Source organism: Osmia lignaria, chromosome 9 (genome assembly GCF_051020975.1).
Source record: "Osmia lignaria lignaria isolate PbOS001 chromosome 9, iyOsmLign1, whole genome shotgun sequence".
In the NCBI taxonomy this organism is placed as follows: domain Eukaryota; kingdom Metazoa; phylum Arthropoda; class Insecta; order Hymenoptera; family Megachilidae; genus Osmia; species Osmia lignaria.
Genome location: NC_135040.1, coordinates 12,925,727 through 12,947,344, shown reverse-complemented (window position 1 = coordinate 12,947,344; position 21,618 = coordinate 12,925,727). Strand labels below are relative to the sequence as shown.

The 21,618-nt window shown below is 41.4% G+C and overlaps 1 protein-coding gene across 6 annotated transcripts in view; it reads right to left on the bottom strand.

Annotated features, from left to right (window-relative positions):
• Positions 1-21,618, bottom strand: part of shaker (potassium voltage-gated channel protein Shaker) — a 120,917-nt gene that overhangs the window by 90,679 nt on the left and 8,620 nt on the right. For all 6 annotated transcript variants that reach the window (XR_013062693.1, XM_034333501.2, XM_076690011.1 and 3 more), the window contains one exon: positions 19,567-20,475. Coding sequence is in view for 5 of the 6 variants with exons in the window: in XM_034333501.2 (XP_034189392.1) it covers positions 19,567-19,733 (167 nt within the window). In the remaining variant the exon portion in view is untranslated. The remainder of the gene's footprint in view (positions 1-19,566; positions 20,476-21,618) is intronic.

The window sequence follows — 21,618 nt, the reverse complement described above, 5'->3', positions numbered from 1 at the left end:
GAAAAGTAACCCGTTTCCGGCGCAAATTGTCTATGTTCTTTTTAAAACCCTTTACCTCTTTGTCCACCGGTAATTGGGCTCTCTCCGGCATGTCAATTGCCACTCGCATTCCGGTCTAATTTTAAGAAAGAGAGACACGTATGTAAGTGTAGATGTGTGCGTTGATGCCAATTAAAGGCAACGAAACGATGGCATACGCGTGACCCTTGTCGAAATTTTCCCTAATCGCCACACCTTCCGTACATTGATAACACAGAAGCACGTGTGGCGATTAGTTTACCAAAGGCATTGAAAGCGAAACATTCCGTTTATTTCGTATTAAAACCAGTAGATGGCTCCACCCACGTGAACAACGCCATCACCGGTACACGTGTGTTTCGCGAACCACGATGCGCCGGACTATACATTGACTTGTACTACTGCGGCCGCCTTATACGATATTTCTTCCCTCGTTGTTCAACATTTCTTGATTTCTCGAGTTAGAAGTTTAACGGGAACACGAATAAGTTTATTTCTCGCGTATACAATAAGTAAGAGAAGATAAAGCTGGAAGGAAAATCGAGGAAGAATAATAAAGTAAATGTAACTACCTCAAGTCTCTCTTGTTTCAACAATCCACCTGCAGATTGCCGTGTGTTTACTTTGAGCTTCGACTCTGACTTTCCATCTCTTTATACGTACACTCTCTGGATTAACCCATTTCAACCCCTACGTTTGAAATACTTTTTCGTTCTTCGAATTGGCTATTGCAACAAAGCTCGTAGAATGGAATTTTTATTTGATAACACGATTGTATCTGATTGTACCCCAGGAGCATCGACGAAGAAATAAAAAATCAATATAATAAAAGTAAAATAAATAGGATTGAATTGAATTTACAAAATAAATGAATCGCAAGAGAGTGGTATTGATAGTTTTATCGAATCGAATAAATTCAATTGAATTTTCAGTTTAATTTCATTGAAATGTCGAAAATGAAGAGAATCACCCTGGCGTTGGCAAACAGGGTAATTTCGTGGGAAAATTCTAGGACACCCCTATCCGCGTGTGCGCGAACGCGTTCTCGTTTCCCTACACTTGAACCCTGGGGCGCACGTAGCATCGATTCATCGTGAAAATCATGAATGAACGTAATCACTTCGATACGGACTGCATTCAATTCGGTTTTCAGTATTAATTTCGATCCAACTACCAGATGTGAGGACAGATATAGGTAGATAGCAAAACGGAATAGGAAAATAAGAATAAAAATCATTTTTCCGTCGCATACACGTTGAAAAAATCATGTCGCGGTGATTTTCATCATAAAGAAGAACCATTTCGTATTTCCATGTCTAGCGAAATCTAAACAACGAATTTTTAACTGGTTATAATGAGTCTTGACACGCACAACTCGTAAACGAGATTTACGCGTCGTAAAAAATTTGTGAAACGCAAACGAGCGAAGCTGAAGAGAAAAATTACGATGAAAAATGATGGCTACGCTGGTGGAGAAGGTCAGAAGTGTGGCGATGTTTCTGGGACACGTCGCGGTTAATCTATTCAAGCCCTGATTTAAATGACCTTCGATTGTAGACGGCAGTGAGTTAAATTTAGGTGGCCCTTTGGGATTCTAGATCATCCTCTCGCACCTTTTGTATCACCGTTCTCTCTATTCTCTTTGCGTTACTTTAACGAACAGTTCACTGACCAATAAACGTCTCCTCGATCATCGGTAAACTTTGTTAACTACCATCTCGTGGAACTTTGAACATTTTACGGTCCAAATATGCTCTGTAAGCATAATCGAAATAGTGGCTGCTTTTCCCTCGAAACTTGATATTGGCAAAAATTACAGAGATAATAAACAGTTAACAAAGATCGTAACTAAGCGGCTATGAAACGCAACGACGGAACATGAAACCAATCGATAATTACACCTAGGTGCCGGAAGTAGGTATTCATCCAATTATCGGGTCCGATAAGCTCGATACCAATTTCCGTAACGATATTTCCAAGATTAAGTGCCCGCTGATCAGTGACGTCGACGTCTGTACAAGCGTTTATAGAGGACGTTTCAAAAAAGGGAATATTTTAATAATTCTACTAGAAATGTGTTGAGATTGTATCGGGCGGTAATTTGTGGCTCTTGATTATACGAAAGGGGGTTAACAAACCATTCGAGCGGCTAGGTGAAATTTAAAGCAAGACTACAGGATACGAAGGTACTTTTGGGAAAAGTTTCGATAAGCTTACGAAAGTTCAGCCCGGAACACGCACAACTTTGCGTGTGGGCTACCTTTTGTGCTTGAAATCGAGCCACGGAACGGAGTGTACAACAAATAAAGAAGAAGCCAGTGGTTTCTGCATTGCGCTGTTATAAATTACGAGCGTTGAAGCTATTTATACGATAGGAAGGCCAGTGAGGCCGTTACTGCGGAAATTGCCTTAAGGGGAAGCATCGTTGGCAGCGTCGTCAAGATATATCTTATTTTAGATGTTCAACCGCGATCTTGAAAATGCTTTAGCAAAGATCAAAGCCGCTTCTGGTGCGCCGCCTACGTCCTCAGGGAATTTCTCGTATATGCCGGGCGTCGACAGAAAGAAACTAGAAAAAGACAGATCGAAAGAAACGAGATTTCCACTGGAAACGCATTCTCCAGTTTTCTTTAGCATTAGTTAATTATTCTCTGCTCGTACCCGCGAGCGAGAGATCGAAATTTTATATTTTAAGAAACTGTACATGTACCCTGAGTTCGTATTAATCAAATTATAATTGAAATATCTTTTAGTATTTCATAGAACAATGACGATATTTGTTGATCTATCGGTAAACAGCTTCGACTGGGGAAAAGGGATGAATGATATAAATGAGATAGATTTTCGCGTTGGTTGAACCGCTGCGCCAGGGTGCACCGTGTGGCGCATCTGCATGTCGCATGCAGTCCGCAAAGGCGAAATCGAGTTAATAGGAGTAAACCTCCCCTGGGAACTTCTTGTAACGACGTCGACAACCAGGACAATGAGACGGTAGTGCCTGTTCGTTGCCGCCGCGTGATTAAACGCCGATCAAATCGCGTCAATTTGCAACGAGCATCTACTCGGTAATTTCTATCGTTGATGAACGCTTTTCATACTAATATATTTACAAGGAAATATCGTTTTCACGCGTAGCATTTGAAAAAATTATCACACCCAATCGATGAAATAGGGACTTTGAAATTATTCGCTCTATTTCAAGGTACCTCTATAAATACCAAGAATCCGTCTGAAAGGTCGGAGACGCACGGCACATAGATTCTGGGCTCTGAGATGTGAACTTTTAGAAATAAAATATGAGATAAAGAGCCATACTGCTTATAAAATGGCCTGTTATTGATTTCCTGTTGTGCAAAGGGCATAAAATAAAATTTCTATCGTGGATAATATGAGTGGAATTGATAATACATCATTAGCTTCAGAGTAGGAAATCGATGCTTTAAAAAGAAAATTGCAAATTTAAGAACAGGTATATTTACAACCGTTTGGTTTAAGAGTAACGTACACTTGTAAATCCGGGTAAAGTGCTTGAACAAGTCGACAGCGAGACACGAAAGGGTTTGCCAATTTACATAATCGTCCTACTGTTTGTTTCGTTAACGTCAACACAGTAAATGCTCGAGATTAATTGTATTAGCAGAAATTGATTCGAGAACGGAGTTAAAATTCGCTATAACTCAAACATGAACTTACGAACTGGCTGTATATATAATAGAATAATTCAGAGTCAATAGTCGCATTAATTGCAAACGTTTCGTGCCGATCAATATAGCCAGATCTATCTTTAAAGTAGCAGGTTCTTTACACGCGATTCCGTCACGATGCAATCTTAAGTATATACATTTTCTGCAAGAAATCTGTGTAATTTATAGCTTACAATTTGTGCTATTAATACTTGAAAAGTGTATCAAGCTTCCTCGCGGAATAACTGAGGACGAAAGAACAACAACAACAAGTTACGATGCTTCTTGAACGTAAGCGAAGCTAATAAATTGAAGCTGATCGATCATCGTTAAATTACGTGTCTCTGAAGCGAGGAAACAAGGCAACGATGAAAAAGAAAGAAAAGTACAAGGGAAAAAGTTGGAAAAGTTTGTTAGCTCCTCGATCAACGATGCGAGAAAATAAGAGGAACGCGCGATATCGGATTAAAATCTCATCAGCGCAGCGAAACAAACGAAGATCAAGCGAGGAGAATTGATCCGAGCTCACACGGATCCTTGTTTCTCGGGAACTGTCAAAACTTTACCAAACAAAGAACATCTTCCCCCGAGAGGAAGTTGTAAAAAGCAAGGAAACGATTCACGGACTCGGTATTGTACGAGAAAACGCGTTCTCCCCATGGTGAAGGAAACTTTCTACCGGACAAGCATGGGGTACTTTACGTTCAAAGAAAATTCTAGTGTGACTGGCTGAACGAAAGTCAATTCTTTGTGGTTTATTCGTATGAAATTGGAGCATAACTCGCAGCTTCGGAGCTTTTAATTGCAATAATGGTTAGAACAATGGCAAGAAAAGATATAAAGATGAAATGAAGAAAAACGTTTGAATTGTCGATTGACCGATTTATGGGCCCAGTATACGTATCGTGCTGCGGTCGAATTTGGCAAGAACGTCGCGTCGGCTTCACGGTTGTCCCGTGAGCGAATTCGATTTGGCAGCATTTCAACGCGCGCAACGTTCCCCAGCATTCCACAACGGGCGATGGTCAAAGGAAAATGCGCTCGCCTAACTGGCGCAAGCACGCAAGAGAGGAAATCTCGCTAGTCGAACGTCCCACCAGGAGAACCTCTTATTTCAACTACGTCACCGATAAAAGCCGTCCCACTATCGTTTCCCGCAGCTTTATCGACCTTTAACGGATTTCTTCTACTACCAAGAGACGCTGGGTTTGTCTTTCCTCGAGGACCTCTGTTCCCTCGCTCTATATCCACTCTCGATCGCCTTACAAGGACTTTTGACTTTAATGTCGTCACGCTTGAAATACCACTCGCCGACAAAAATTTTACTACGCCAATAATTCTTTATTTCGTTTCAATGTCGTCGCGACACGTTGAAACACGACCCGTCAGAATCTTAATCGCGATTTCAAAGAGAATGCTCGGCGAGTTGACACATAAATTCGCGTTTCCATCGTGAACAATGACCGGACGTTTTATTACGCTCGTTACTCTTTCCCAGCAGAAGGCTGTTAAAATAAGCGAGACCGGTATTTACCATACGCTCTCGTTTTTTTATTTGGCCAGTTACCATTTTGGAGAAGATCCAAAACAAAAATTGAAACGTCTATGGCGATGGTAACCATGACCAATCAACGCCGACCACTTTACATTCCGCGCTTCTATTCTACTCTGATCACTTTGATATTAAAATAATTGTCCCTTTATATTCATAGCGGTTGATTCTAGTCATTTGACGTTAGTCTTAATTGATAAACAAGCATTAGGTTGACAAGCAGCGAAGAGAAAATGACCAACCACTTTGCGACAGATCAGTTTGCACCCTTGTGAAAGGCACACGACACGCGAACTTCGAATTCACCCTCTCGACCCGTGTAAAGAATCCCTTTTATTCCTCTACACACATAATCTTCGTCCAAGTTTCATTGTAAACACACGTGAGTAAAAATTATCGCGCGATCGTCAAAGTGACTGTACAACTGCTGGTAATGAACAACTGCTTCCAGTAGATCAATCAAAAGCCCGATATCTCGGTGCACGCTAACAATCGATACAAAACTCGTTACAACTTCCTCGATTTACTGTGTTCAAACTATTACTAATGTAAAGGGTTAATGAACCACCACGCTTAAATTTCTGCGTTTAGAAGTTTAAGCATTATTGAACGACGATATTAATCAAGCTTATTATTATTACCGTTCCTGCAGAGACGCCACCAATTACTAACCCTCTGCGCACGAAGCAATTTTGCTTTAATACGTTCGAAGAGCTAGGATTTCATTACAGCCAGGATATTAATGAAAATTTACATATGCTCGGTGTATATCGTATAACATCATAGAAAATTAAAAAACTCTCGATTGCAAAGGATGTTTTAAAATAAAAACATAGAATCATGTTGATAGGATGAAAGCTTGGGGAATTTCAAATGACTTGGTTTACAATGTCACGCGACGGTTCTTCGGGCTCGGATTAAAGACGTCTCTCAGGAACCGACGTGTTGGCCATCGAGGAAGAGACTCGACAAAGTACTCTTAAATGGATTTGAATGTAGACATCCATTCAAGCTGTCGGACACGTGGATGGGTTTGACAAACACCGGGCTACCGTTCACCAGTGACGTCTTAAAGCTACTCGGGTTACACTATTTTCTATGAGCGTGACCGACCTAATCCGATCATCCACTTATTCTGATCGATTTAACGAGCTTCTATCGATTGCTTTTAAGCGTCGATCGAATGCAATGTTAACTTCACGTTAAAGGCAACCAGAGTAAATCGCATTCAGTTGAGAAAATCAATTCGAAATCATTTCTTTAGTTAAATAAATCAATCTACTATCTGTTTGTGAAAATCAAAACTGAAACAACGAAACGCATAGGGGACATCGATCGTTGCTGCGCGAATACTGGAATCATAGTAGACAGAAGTAATCGACGGTCATTTGTTTGCATTAATATTCTTTGTTTCCCGAGCAAATGGGATGCAGCGATGCAGGAACGATGTCCAATAATGAACGAACTAATTGATCGCTGTTGATTGCACGCGCATTCCCTGTTACCTGTACATCTACCTATCTGATTGGCATTCGAGCGAAAACACTTTACTCACCGGTTCGCAATTGAAACGCTATCCAACATTCCATTCTAAGTTAATACACCTAGATATTGAATAGAATCAAATCAAACACGAATTAAAAGATCGTGTCAAAATAATTTCATTGAAACAATTATCCAGGTTCGACGTAGTCTTCGAAATTTCTGCAAATTATTTTAACTTAATTCGATTCCTAGTACAATAGTTAGTTGGCGAAGTGGTAAGTTTCTGTGGAACCGTGAAAGAGGTATAGCCAGAACCTTGGCTGGTTAATTCAATTACCCGTTTGCCCCCCTTTTCAACTATTTCTTCGGCCTTAACCCCCTGCGGAGTTTAGATCGTCTAGTCTGCCGCGTCGCGACGGCCGCCGGCGCGGCGCGGCGTGGCGTTCCCAGACACGTCGAAGGAGCTTGCCAAATCACTCGTCTAGCTTCGAACCCCGACCATTCTACACATTATAATCTGCCACGTGTTGCTGTTCTCGCGTGTGCACCACATCTCGTGCACACTTTCGCACGCATCTTGTTATTATCGGCCTTTCCTGCCGCTGATTACGAGGAAATAAAACGCCCTCTTGATAGTACGCTCGGATACCAACGATCATGCATCGATCCTTTCGTTCTAGTTCAACTTTTCCTTGCGGGAAAGGTTATTGGACCGATGTAGAAGGTAGAAGACCGAAATCGTCTTCTTTCATAAAACGACATTGACTAAAATTATAAGAAATCGTGCGAGGAAAATAAATAACGATCATAGAGAAAACACACAGGTTGTATTTTCTCATTCTACAACGCGTCACAGCCAGCAAAATATTCGAGAAGCAACGAGAGCAATATTTCCCAAGCGGGACACGTCGCTTTCCATATCCTAGATGGTTCACCTTAAAAATTCTCGAGATTATAGTATGACTGGCGTGGAGGATGGATCGATAGCTAGCACGGTAGCTAGAAACGAAATTTTCAAGAATTTCCTGACTTAAAAGCGACTCGAACGTGTTCGGGGCACAGAATACGCATCTCTAACAGTAGCTAAAAACGCGACACGCGAACGCCATCGATACTCGATAGCTTTTACATTCTTTTCCCAAAGGATACGGCCGGAGAACCCCATGAACTACCTATCGTTCGAACAAATATTGACGCGATATCGCCTGTCGTTTACCCACCTGATACATTGAGCTGTTTAACCATCGCCCAACGGGCTTTGGCTACATTTCGACTCAGTTTGCAGGCTGGTTAATGCGCTGATTATTATGAGGGTCATCAGTGGACAGGGTAATAGCGTTCTCTGCAGAGATCAGAACATCGCTGGAAGCAAATACTCTCTACTCTTCGTCTAATCCTGCCTTTGATGCTTCCAAAATGGTTCAAGTTGACCGTCAGTATAAATGTCAGTGTTATTAGTGACATCGCTATTACCTAACAAGAAGTTAAACTGCGTGACAGGGCTAATCAGATGAAATCTAGTTTAACCGAAAGGGCTCGTACACCAGAGACTCATAATTTCTGCTCGCGAGGCTATGCGTTCTTTCACGGCTGAACGCCTTAGAATTTCCGCAAGCTCCGCGCTCCTCGCGATAATCCGTCTCTACAGTGGTACGAGTAAATTCTGTACGATGCTGCACCGAAAGCAGCAGGAATATCGAACCGCAGTCGCAGAAATATGGCGCTGCTCGGCCGTGAACGTTATTACACACGCGTTATTGGACCGTGTTCGCAATCTATTCAAAGATACGAGAGAGCTTCTATTGCTCCTCCAAACTCTCCCCATTTTATTACCTTGATCCATCGGAAATAAATCTCAAACTTTTTCTCCATATTCACCCCCGCTTTGCTGCTCAACAACGCTCAACAGCTTCGTGAAATATATTTCTTTTGCCCACTTTACAATCGGGTCTTACAGAGATTGTACTTTTCAACAGCTAAAGACACGAGATGCATTTTGAAATTCAAGCCCGCTAAATCTTTACTTCAATTGAATTTGCTGAAAAGCGGTTTGCTCCCTGGAGGCTACTTTCCTTTTGTTTTGAAAGTTATGATGGTAATGATAATAGCATCGTTCTCAAGCAGAAGATGCAACCTCAATTTTATCTTTATCTTTAACAGACGCGATAGCAGAGGAAATCGTAGGATAAATGTTCAAATGCTGGATGCAAATATTCAAAAACAGTGCCGAGTATATATAGTAAAATAAAAGGGAACAAGATCTCTATATGCGATACAGAGAAATTTCAAGTTGAAGGGAAGATAGTTTGCTCGTATCGTGATAATCTGGCATGAATACAGTCGTTCTATACTCTATAAAAGATTCTCTTCGAAAACTTATGTTGAAACATTTGCCGGTGAAAAAAATTTTATTGCCAGTCTCGTTCTGACCTGAAAAATTCTCGATATCTCTACGTTATATATCGAGCGATGTCTCGATGGATTTTTGTCCGTGTGAAAATTGTTTTGGCATCCAAGTATCTTACCGCATTCGGGTATACCGAAATTTTGGCAAAAATACTTCGACACTTGGACGTTAATACGACAGTATATTATACAATATCTCTTGGGTCAAGAACAGAAATGTTACGTAAGAATTCGTGAGACGAAAGATTTCTATCCTCGAGACTTTTATACTTTATTGCTGTGCTAAAAGCGAAAGAAAAAAAAAAATATCCTTCTTTTTTTAATTATTCGATAAAATTTGCTGGAACCAGCTTACAAAGTAATGAGATGGAAAAGTTACGTTTCATGTCGGTGAATAAAAATTTTCGTTTCCAGAGGGTTCGCGTGTCTCTCGTTCGACTCTATTTCCCGCGGGTTTACGGAAGTGGAATTTTTCGAAATTTTACACGGTTCATTCGGTCCGTATATCACAAAGCTCCATCGACGATACCGTACACGTAGCCTGACCGAAACGGACACCCGAATTATTTACGAAACGACGTTTGCGCTTGCAAAGGCCTACAACGTCCAAGGAATTCGTGTACGAGTTCCTCTTTTCACGAGACTCGAAGCTTGTAAAACTTGTTACTGCTACACGCGAACCGCTCTCGTTCCAAGAGGAATGAAGACGGGAAGAGAGGAATGGTTATGTTCCTCGGCGAGCAAATGGGAGGACGATGGAATTGAAGTATGCGAACTGATCTTTCTTTTCATTAATTTACAGTAAAAACAATTGTATTTGTGAAAATTTCTACGAATTTCACATTGGCATAGTTACGCAAGAGCAAGCCTTTGCGTAAGAGTCTGATATATGCCGAGTTATACTACTTGTAGCGTTAAGTTTGTTCCACTTGAATTTCACTGCCTTATCAAGTTTCCCTCGCACTGCGTTCAGTAGCACAATACATCAAAGTGAGCGCATTGTTACAGCCGTATCATTCGTGACAAACAAATTAAGAACATCGTTAAATACCATGATAAACAATTTAAAACTCGAACTTTGATATTATCTCAATGTCTGCAATACCGTTCCTTCGATTCTTCAATTTACAAGTTATTAATATTTCAAGTGAGTAACAAATGAATCATTAACAATCAAAGGGTTGCTAATTGATTTTCAATCAATAACTCCAGACATCAAACGGTCTATTAATAGATTTCCTATACTATGTAGGACAAATAGTGAACAATATCGCCTCGTTAACAGCTAGTTTTCCACAGTTAAGTACCACGTGGGTACTTGACAATAAAATCTGATTTTACTCTTACTCAAACGTATCCTTCTTTCGCTATTTCTTAATTAGCCCTGCTAATCACTGAACTATCCGTAATCTAACGTGGCAACCAATTAATAAAACGAACGGGGGTTGAAATCGATAAACCTGACCGCAATTCCGGAGCAAATACGGACAGATAGCGTTCTTACAATCTCATCCATAGAGAAGGAGAAAAAAAAAGATAAGTCAGAGGAGTGACGCGTTGAAACGAGCGACAACGTGCTGCTACCGCCGCCTATGCAGTCTATTAAACATAGATAGGAGTACCGCATTGCCGTGAATCGGCGTGGGGAAGTGTTAGGGGTTCGCTGCGCCCTCCTCTCTCTCACTCTCTCACTCTCTCCTACCTCTTTCTCTGCTTTCTCTCTCACCATCAACTCCTCGGTTCTACCTCTTTCTCTCTCCCTTTCTCCCTCTACCTGTCGCCTTTTCTCCCTCGACGCGTGCTAACCTACGCTACAGCAGATACTACACAACCTGTACTGAACCTGTACTGAACCTGTACGAACTATACCAGGGATGAACAAACTGCAGGTCAGATGCGCAAGCTTCTCACCGTCATATTTACTCATACTTGTTCGCTTACGTCCGTGACATGGCCAAACTTTCATACTTTAACACGTTCATTGTCATTAGAGACACTGACGACTCTGATTGCAGGTGTTTATGCAAAGTCGTATTTGCATGGAAAGATGCTGAGACCCGGACAGAAAGTCCGTAGTTCTGAGAGAAAGAAAAAAGTAATTTTTTTAATCGTTCATCATTCATAGAGAGAAAATAGTATGAACGGATTGCAGTTGGTATTTTTTCCTCGAGGAGAATGCGTGGAAAGCAAAGTTTGCCGACCATGGCCGCGGCGATGGTGTAAAAATAGACGGGGTAATGAAACATTAACGCGGAAATATGGCACGAACGTAAGTGACCAGATAAACAATTATAGCTCGAGGTGTCGTAACGATTTTGTCACTTGAATAAAAGTACATCAAAGTGGAGATCGAAAACATCTTTAAAGACGTATAATTAGAAAAAAGCGCGATGACGTTTGAATAGGGAGATTACACGTAAAAGGTTTTGCAAAAATCGATGCAAATGTCGTTTATAGGTTTTCCATTTGCCTTTCAAATTTCTTTTTCGACCATTCCAACAGGGGAATGGTTTTTTCATATTTTTGTAAACGTGACTGGTAATTCATCGAACGACGTTCGCTCACCTTTCACCCTTTCGAATCTTAATATCATCCATTTGAAATTTACGCGTGGATGTAAAGAATTAGTTGTTCCAGTGGAATTCATTTTATAATCAAAAATTTACATTATCATAAAAAGAATTAAGAATAAAATGATATGACGGTAAGGCAAGAATAGGAAGGTTAGAATCGCGATGATAAGGAGACGGTAGGAGAAAGCAATGGTGCCGGGTTACAACCTCGCTCTTGCCCTCGTCCTCGTTCGTTATTCTTAACGTCAGTGCCGTGGCCGCGCTAGAATCTATGCGTGTTTGCCCCTTTACCCTCTTGCAACCACCACCACAATCAACCCCTCTTCTTTTCCATGCTTTTGCATCGTACCAAGCGTTACCTTTTCCCTATTCACTTTTACCTCCGAATAAAGCTTCCTTCTTTCCCACGACTTAACCGCTTTTTCTGAACGTCTTTCAAAATTTTTCACCTTCTTCTCGGGGATTTTTATTTAACTTTTCTACTAGGAAATCTACGCGATTAATCGCGCTGTTTCGTTCATTCCTACCACTGTAAACTAAACGAAAAGTACCGCGTAATCTTTTCTCAAAGCTCAGTAGATTTGGCTGGTTGAAAGTGTTATCTATAATTCAACGGAAACAGAGAGGATAAGGGAGCGTTTTCAAAGATGAAACGACAGAATTCGAGTGAGAACGGAGATCGTAATGGAAGTCTCGTCCAACGAGCACCGCGGCAAAGAAACAAAGTAGCAAAAGGAATAACAGCTCGACGCAAAGTTTGCTGTTACACTTTTTTTTTCTACATGTAGCTTGTAACCAAACGATGCTTGCAACAGGTGCTTAGACAAAGGATAGTATCTAACGGTGCACGGTGTGAACTTCCGAGAAGCTTTCTTTTCACCCGTCTCCCTCTCGCTTCGATGATAGACGTAATGAGGACTCAGCTACCGACTGAACTTCTACTCTGTGAAAACGCACGTCAACGAGAAATTCCTTTCCGCGAGAATTCTCGGCTTCTTTCAACGTAAGAATATAATAATTTCGAACGCGGCTTTGAGACACTTTCGAAGATGATAAAGAAAAGGAGTTAATTTAGAAGAACGGGGTGGAATGTCTTGTTTAACGCCAACGCAGCCAAGCAACAATCATTTCTCTGTTAATTTTTCATTCTTTAATCGTAACGCGTTTATATTGACCTAAACTATACAAAACTATTGTTGCCAAATTGCGTTTATTGTAACCGGCTGATCGATATAAAAGCCAAAGGGTTCTTAAGAAAAGAGGGTGATCGTTGTGTTGGAAGTTAGAATCCTGAGAGCAGATCAAAGTGGCTGAATAGCAGTTTAGCTGTGTGTGTGAGTGAACCTTCTTAAGAATGAACAGCACAGGGTGAGTGTTGTGAAACAGTGTTATAAAATGGAAAGTACTTAAAGAGAATCGATTTAAGTAATGCAATTTTCCGGTTTCCTTTTAAATAGATAATAGGTACATTAATGAAACTGAAAAGACAGAGAGTTTCGTCGATAGTGTTGCTGTTAGCTCTTTAACAACCCGTTGATATTAACAATCGATTATGAACCGCGAGCGTCCGATAGAAATTTTCAGGGCAAAGTGTAATTAGCTCACCGATGAAACCGCACGCACAAACACACACCGCTATCTACCTTGATATTAATTCAGTGTGGTTACTGTCAACGTTATTGAAATAAAAATCGACAGGGTAGAAGGAATTTTCTACGTGGAAATTCCGATTGAATACGCACGATTTATCCCTGAAACCGGATGAACAATTATACCTGTGAAATGCGCCGTCTATTCAATCGAAGTGACAATTTTCCGATACTGTAAGTTTCTAAACGCTCGTAAAAAATTGGTTTTGCGAAGAGCAATTTTAAATGTACCGTATGAAACTGTTGATAACAGTTTTTTTACTTTCATTTTGATTACTCGATTGTATCGCAATTGTTTCATTCAATGGGTTCTAACCAGCGTATAGAAACACGAAGCCGTGAAATAAGTGAAAGTGGCAGCTGTACAAAAGTTAATTGAGAGCAAACCATGGGAGGGAAAGCCGGTGAAAAAAATATCCCCAGTTACGGTCTCTATTCCCGCTTCATGTTTAATTCTTCTCGCATACCGAGAGCTGGGATATTTAAATCATCCCGCGTATCTGGCAATTTGACTTGGGATTCTATAGAAAAAGGAAAATTTCGTACCGTAAGAATTTTTTTTCTCTCGCGCATTCGTTGTATTTCACACCCTCTCGAGCACCCTCAGGGCTGTAGCGAGTCGCGAGAACACCTCTGAAGCACGTAGTAAAACTCCCCCGCATTGTTCAAGCTTTCTAGTGTCACGCGATTAAAATATAACCGTGTAAATTTTCACTCCCCCTTCTTAATATCGACCGGCCCTCGCACCCTTTATACTTTCTGACCCGTTCCACGAGAAATAAATACAGCCCACCCCGTAAATCACGCTGCCTTTTGGCATACCGACCACTATCCGTACAGCTGGCAAACAATCAGAGTACATAAAAAAGGAGAAAACGGATGCTCCACCAGCTGCAATGTTTATGATTTTAACGAGCTGTTTCTTGCGGAAGCATCCTGAGCGATTCATTACGACCGCGATACAGAAGCAAATTTAGTAAGCGTCCACTACAGCCCTGATAAGATTACCTAACTGTCCTATGCCTCAGAGCGCTGTAGTTATGGACTCGTGAGGCACCGGTAGGCCTCATCCGTGAACTCTGCCACCGCAATATGTACAATTATCAAAGCCTACTAATTATGCAGAGTCTCCTTATAGGCTCCTATGAATAGTTAGTCAAGGACTAATGAGAAATTGCGTTCAGAATAATCCCTTTGGTGGCGAGTACGGAAACTAACTCTGAATAATTTCGTAAACCTATTTTCATCAGAAATAATCCAAAGTATTTAGCACGCGAAGAAAGAAAACACAATTGTATTCGATATTCGTCGAGCTTTCTTCAGTTCGTATCATTTATTTCTCTTAGCACCAATATGTCGGAGGCGTTCGATCAAATTAACCGCAAGTCATCGACGTTTGCCTCCACCACCGGCTCTCCACCCACATACGTATCATAACCGAGATAACATCGAGAAAGCTCGTCGATCAAAGTTTCGTTGAAGATGAGGAAAGCCGAGGCGCGAAAACGGAACGAGGGAACCGCGAAGATGGAAACACGGCCAGCGAGCGATAACGGTAAGCTACGGGCAAACGGATAAGAATCGAGAAAGGTATGAAGTATGCAAATGTCCTCGCTGAGGAAAAAGAGCAACAGATATGGTATCCGTTTAAAGTAGCTGCCATCTTTTAAAACCGCTTATCCACGATAAGAGGGAAACAAAGCAAAGGATGCTCCTTAAGATCATCTTCGGACGGCAAGACTCTTCTTAGAGGAACAAAAGATGGCAATCGGCGATTTAAGTTCTCCCTCTACCACTTCTGACCGTTTTTAGCGAACCCTCTTTACTCTTCGAACATAATGCATCTAGGTTTAAGAAACGTTGCATTTTAACGATCCGATTTTTGAATCTATTTCGTTACATTTACAACACAACTAGCATTCTAATACTAATTCGACCAGTTAAATAGATTGGCATTGTTGAATTTCAAACATGTTGGTAAAAGGAAAAAAATAAATAGTCGTGTCAATGAGAGAGCATCAATTGGGAATGTTCGTAGGAACGAGCAACCATTCGCGATACCAGAAATGAACGCGCTGCACGATGTAATCAGAAGGTAACCGAGTTAATTCGGTTAATTTAAGGAAGATTTATGGTAGCCAGGATGTGGTGCACGCGGTAAACGCAAGGTCGACGTCCGGTTTCATGCTGTAACGAATGACCGAATCGCTAACTAATGGGTTCGATGCACACGAAGAGGCAAAACACTCAACGAACAACGCTGAAACGTGGAGAAAAGTTTTGATGTTGATAAACGAGAATGATTTACTTAATTTGACAGGCCTCTGCTGGTAATTCTTTCAACTTCATCCACGATGAAACTTGTACTTTTTACAATGTACGAATCGCGGATACGTCGAGTTAACGCGATAAACAATATTTCCATGTTGATCATCGCCGAGTTATCGAAAAGCCTGAAATTACTGGACGTTGTGACATTCACTCGGTGAGAATTAGCACGCTTCGCTGTCAAGTTATTCGTGCTAGCCTGTGAAACGGCACGTACCGTATATTTGGGTCAAACGACGTGCAGCAATGAAGGCGTGTACGAGCAAGCGGTTAGTATAATAACTAAGCCGTCCAATTCTGTCCGAAGTGGCATGGTTAGTACACAAACCGTAAGTGGCCGTTACCACGATTGACTTTCTGCTCAACATCGTACCCGACCAAGCGTCAATAATTCCTTTCCGATACAAGAAAATAGAGTGGCTATGTATCAGATAAAATGAACGAAAAATAAAAATATCGTTCGACGCGTTAAAAAAGAAAAAAAAAATATTCGAAAACAGTCGCGTACTTCTTTTTTTAACCGCGCCCGAGTAATTTTAACGGTCTCGTTTTCGAGGAATAATTTGAAAAAGTTGGCCCCGTTTTCCGGATGAAAAAGAAAAACGAGACGAGGGTCGATTTTAACGCATAACTAACCAGTCAACACTCGGCTATGCTACAGAGATAATAAAAGAATCTTTTTGGCACGCGTTGAATCCATATCGAGTTTTCGGTGAACAGATTTAGTTGGCAACGGCGATTCTATGCAGAATCCAACCACAACTCGACCAAACTTCAAAAGAAAAAGCACACGGCCAGGAAAATTTAAAGTTTCTCTATGCCACTGTTGATAAATCAAGAGGAATTTAACGATTGTTCGAGCTTTTATACCAACATACTAAGGATAAATTGATACGTTTATTTCAAGATAATCAAGCAGGATTTCGACTCGACAAATTAAACGAAATTTCATAAAGCCATCCTCCACGGTTGTCTCTGAGGAAACAAGTCGGTGACATTTGGCTCACGGGCGAGATGCAATTTCAATTTACTCAGGGTTCGTGACATACAAACGTAGGCGAAAGACCTTTCACGTTTCTGTTAATTATGCCTGGCCGCGGTTACTAATTACGCGGTATTGATGCTCCACGTTTCAGGACGTGAATCGCCTCTTTTAATGATTTCGCACACTTGTCAGAGGAAAATGTTCAAGTGGCGAAGCACGTACGCGAGAAGACACAGTGGAAGGCGTACGTACGTCACGGGATAGCTATGTGGACCAGCGCTGCATTTTCGGGATAGGGAAAGTGTGTATTTTACGCTCGTTAATTAACCGATCAGATCTTCAAGAGGACCGTCCAGACATTTTCTTCGTTTAATTGGAAATGATCGAAAGAAATCTTTCGATAACCTCATCAATTCATCAATGCAGTCGGACAGAGATTTACGAGTTGGAGTGAAATTCGTTGAGCAGACAGACGATTACCTTGGTAACTCAATTTAATATGAAAAATGGCTAATTGAACCCGAACATTCGCGGTGGCCGGAAAAGTATCGACTGTGAAAAGATTAATGAACCGTGAATACGGGATACAAAGTGATTATTCGACGTGAAATTGAAATCTCTGAGAACTTTCCCTCTGAAGTTCAGTGTTTTTAACGATATACTACCTCTAACATGTTCACGTGTTTTCTTAGAAATATCAAAGCACTCGAATAACAGAGTTTAGAATAACTCTGTCGTTAGAGAATCGTGGAGACCCAGAAATACAGTGTGTTTCTAAGGTAAAGATCACATAAAGTAAAGGAGATTCACAAAAAAGGTGGCAGAGAGTTGAATTTGCATAGAGAAAACAGCTCGGAGGCAGTGCAAATTCAAAAAAGGAAATTAGCTATCCTTCAGTACCCTAGTCTTAATGAGTTTACTCGAAGAGATCGTTGCAAGACAGGTACTAAATGAAAACAACCAAAATTTGTGTCTAACGAAAATTAACTACCATCGTCTTTTTTTATACGTATTGCATAAAAATTAATGATAGTTAATTCAGTGGATAAAATACGAGTTCAAGAGCGTTGCAATCTTTACCATAGAATTTTGAATCAATCGATCGAAACAAGATCCTAGAATTATGCATAGAGCACAGTAGTTTTCCTATAGGAGGAAAAATAATAGGGTGCACTTTCCAAACAATGTCCTGAACGCGATCGAACCCGGAACGTGACTCCAATTTTTGGCTGAGACCACACAGACATCCTCCTCCATTGAATATGTAAACTTGTACTCAAAAGTAGTGGAAAGCTTATTAAACTTCAGGTGAAAATGATGAAAAATTGTGAAACGTGAGTTTAATAGAATTTACTTTAAAAATCAATCGATCAATAATATAGAACTAGTGTTGTAAAATCGTAAGCGGACAATCGAATAGCTGCGCAAAATACAGAAACTGAATAGCGGAATTAGAATCGAGAAGGGAAAGTATTTATCAGAGAACAAGTAGGTCTCGCGGAGTAGGTTGAATGGAAGAGAAAACTATTGTGAAGGTGGTTGGAGGAGCGATGTCCGCTTCTCTCCCGGCCCCGTATCGCTTCTTGTTTGCTCTGGTCGCAGCCTAAACCCTTCGAGAACGCAGAATAGGGCTGTTTTTAATCGTGGCAACACTCGCTACTGCACGCGGAGTGGCTATACTCGCAATGTATGCCGGGGCTTTATGCGCTGGGCTGTTTGTATAGGGGCACGGTTGCGAAAGCCGGTGGCACAGCAAGCGACGAGGCATTGTTAGAGCGGTGCCGGGAGAGAAAAACGTGCACGGTAACGTCAGACTCGAAACCAGTTGAAAATGAGGCGAAAGGGAAACAAAGAGGTTGATGCTTGTCCGCGGACTTTTCAGAATCGACAACGGCCAAATATACAACACGTATCTACGAGTACGAGCGTACACAGCGTGTCACGAATTCAGCTGACTAACGTCGAAAAGTTTAAGATTAAAATTTCTATTTTAATTTCTGCTTCGTTGATCGATGAAAAAAATCCCCCGTTTCAATGTAAGATCAAAGATGATAAACTGTTACTAGTTGAAATGTAAATAATACGCGTGAAAAGATTCTGGAAGGAAAACTGTTTGTTTAGCGAATAAAAGTAAAACCATTGAACAGGGATATCGAGACACTTGCCGATATCGATGATTTCTTCTTCACCCCCGTGGTTCGCCTCGAATCTAGCCCGATATTCCGAGCGACCAGAACTATTTCCATGCAATCGACACGACGAGCTACTTCCGATAAGCTACGTTATAGAACTGTTCGTCAACACATGAAAACAATGCTTCACCGTCGAGTGTTCTTTTACGCGCTCTCTTTACGGTTTTATTACGTGTTGGATCTTTTTGACCGGATTACCAACCAGCAAACTAGGCAAAAAATCGATCCCGCGCGTTGTTAAAACGAGACTTTTTACTCATATTTATAACAAGAACTGGAGTTGTTCCGAGTGACAGAATAATTCGAAATTGTGGAGTAAATTTTTCGTACAGGTAACTTCGTTCCGCTGAAGTGTATCTTATTCTATACAGTTACCTAGTTCTGTATTCTAAAAAAATCTTCAAACAATACGATACGTGGTATCAAAAATACCTTTGTCTACGTGTTTGACACAAGAGATAAGCAGCTGCTAGGATCTTGACTTTTATAACGCATGTCGAGATATACGCATCAAATCGGTCAGGTGAGTTCTAATCTACGTAAACTGCATTGCTTTGTTAGCTGATCAAGGAAGATAAGACTGGTAAAAAATTCCAACGTTAGTTTGAAAAACTGGTAGAGATAATAAAGGATCAGGTAACAAAGCGATACTCTAACTAGGGAAAAATAGAAAGGAAGAAAGTAGTATGACTCACTGATTGAGCGTCCGGTCGTTGCTGCCGGTAGTCCCAGATCCCTGAACGCCGGAAGCGGCGGCGGCAGAGCTCGAGTCGTGATGCCTTCTCTCCTTGTGGACAATGCCCATTAATTTCATCCATGGATTGTTGGCCGCATGGGCGCCCATGCCGCCGCTTTGCCACATTGCGCTCGCCAGTCTCGTTCCTTTGAAGGGAGCCCTTCCTGGGCTCCAACCGAATCTTTAACCTTGCCGAAAGCACTCCTCCCGCTTGCACCACTGTTTCTTCCCTGCACCACTTAACCTCCTCGCTCTTCTTTTCGATCCTCTCTTCTTCGATTCCTTCCCGATCCACTTGGCACACTTTCGCGACGTATGCGAGATCCAAACGTTCCACCCCGTGTTTCCGGTTTCTTTCGCTCCTCGCTGCACGGACCGGTACAACGATCTCCAGGATATCTAGGATATTCTCAATGTCCCCGATAATTGGCTGGGGTATGTCAACGTTCGAATAGTCCTGGCTTTCGTGGAGGAATTTTCGTGGCGTGTAACGATCGAGAAGTGCCAACAGCCTGGAGACTACGAGATCGTCATCGTCGAGAGGAACAGGAGAGAGACGTACCCGTTGACGAGGTCGCGAGTGCAACCTCAAGGAGCTGGCTGGGCCTGGGTAGGTGCGAGGTGCCTTGATCGGCCCCGTAGGCTCCCTAGCCCGCCTCTCCAACACTTCCACCATCTAATCCTTAGTTTCTTCACAAGGCTTTTTCGGCCCCGCACGCCTTTCTACCTTTCCCACGTAAAACAAATGCTTCTCCTTCTCTTCCACTTGCTAGCTCTCGGCTTTGTCCTCTCGTTATCTCTTCCTCCCTTCCTCCTCGCCTCTCTCCAAAATCTACAACTTCTTCGGGGCTCCGTGTCGTCTTGCGTTCTGCAAACGCAAAAGAACCGTGCTCGATTTAGAACGAGTAGAAAGCTTTCGAACCGAGCTATTTCAACGGCTGTCTACGCGCGTTTCAAAACGCATTGTACAGCGACAAGCGTCTAGCTTTCTAAAATCGTAAACTAGTCGAAATGCGGGACTTTCGAAGTTCGTTTAACTGTTTCGTTTCGTTTCGTTTCGTTTCGACGAACCGCGTGGAAAAGTTTCGCGACGATCGACAGTTAAATCGTAGCCGCCCTTTACGTTGCTGGAATTGAAAGTCGATTAAATTGCTTTCCGATCTTGCTACCTTTCCAAAGCATACGGAAATAATGAAACAGATCCGGGAAAGAAGATAAAAGCGAAGTAAATAGTAATTGTCGATAACAGATCGATAACTGTGTAACTTGAAACAAAGAAGCAACGAAGGGCAAAGGGTAACGCAGGATTTAATAAAAAAAATTTAATGAATCTCTTGACGATGAGTTCCTCTTATCAGGTCCACGTGTTTTAAACAATTCGCGAAACGGTAGAGCTATCGATCTCCTTTAAAAATATCTAGAAATCCAGACAATAATAACCGAGGTTTCGGCTAAAGATAAGTACCGAACTATTTGGTCATTTCGTTCGTCCTTGTTTGTCTTAGCTGGCAGGACGAAAACATCACGCGACCATGGCACACAAATTACTCGAAAAGTTCGCAGAAAGAAAATCGCTCTATAGACGGACGGTTATACCATTCTTTCAAACTAGACGTGCCAATACTGTTTTAAACCACTGTATACGTAATAAATGACAGTTGCATATTAACCCTTAGTCGTCCAATTATTCTGTGTATTGCGTCCAATTAAGCGAATCCAATTTATTGTGACCTAATTCATCGAGTGCTACAGTGAATCCTTTAGAATAAACAATTTATCTTAGAATGTTTCCTTTCGACAAAAATTTCAAGATTCTCGGAAATTTTATGCAAGAGCACTTAACTGCCCTTGTACTCGAGGGGCTCCCTTTAACCGCAAAGGGTTGACACCTTGATAACCTAAATTCAATAAAAATCCCAGCAAGAAACAATTTTCTTTCCAATAAATTTAATCCAGTCTCTTCATATCTACCTCTATTAGTTATACGTTCGAGTACTTAATGACTTTCTAT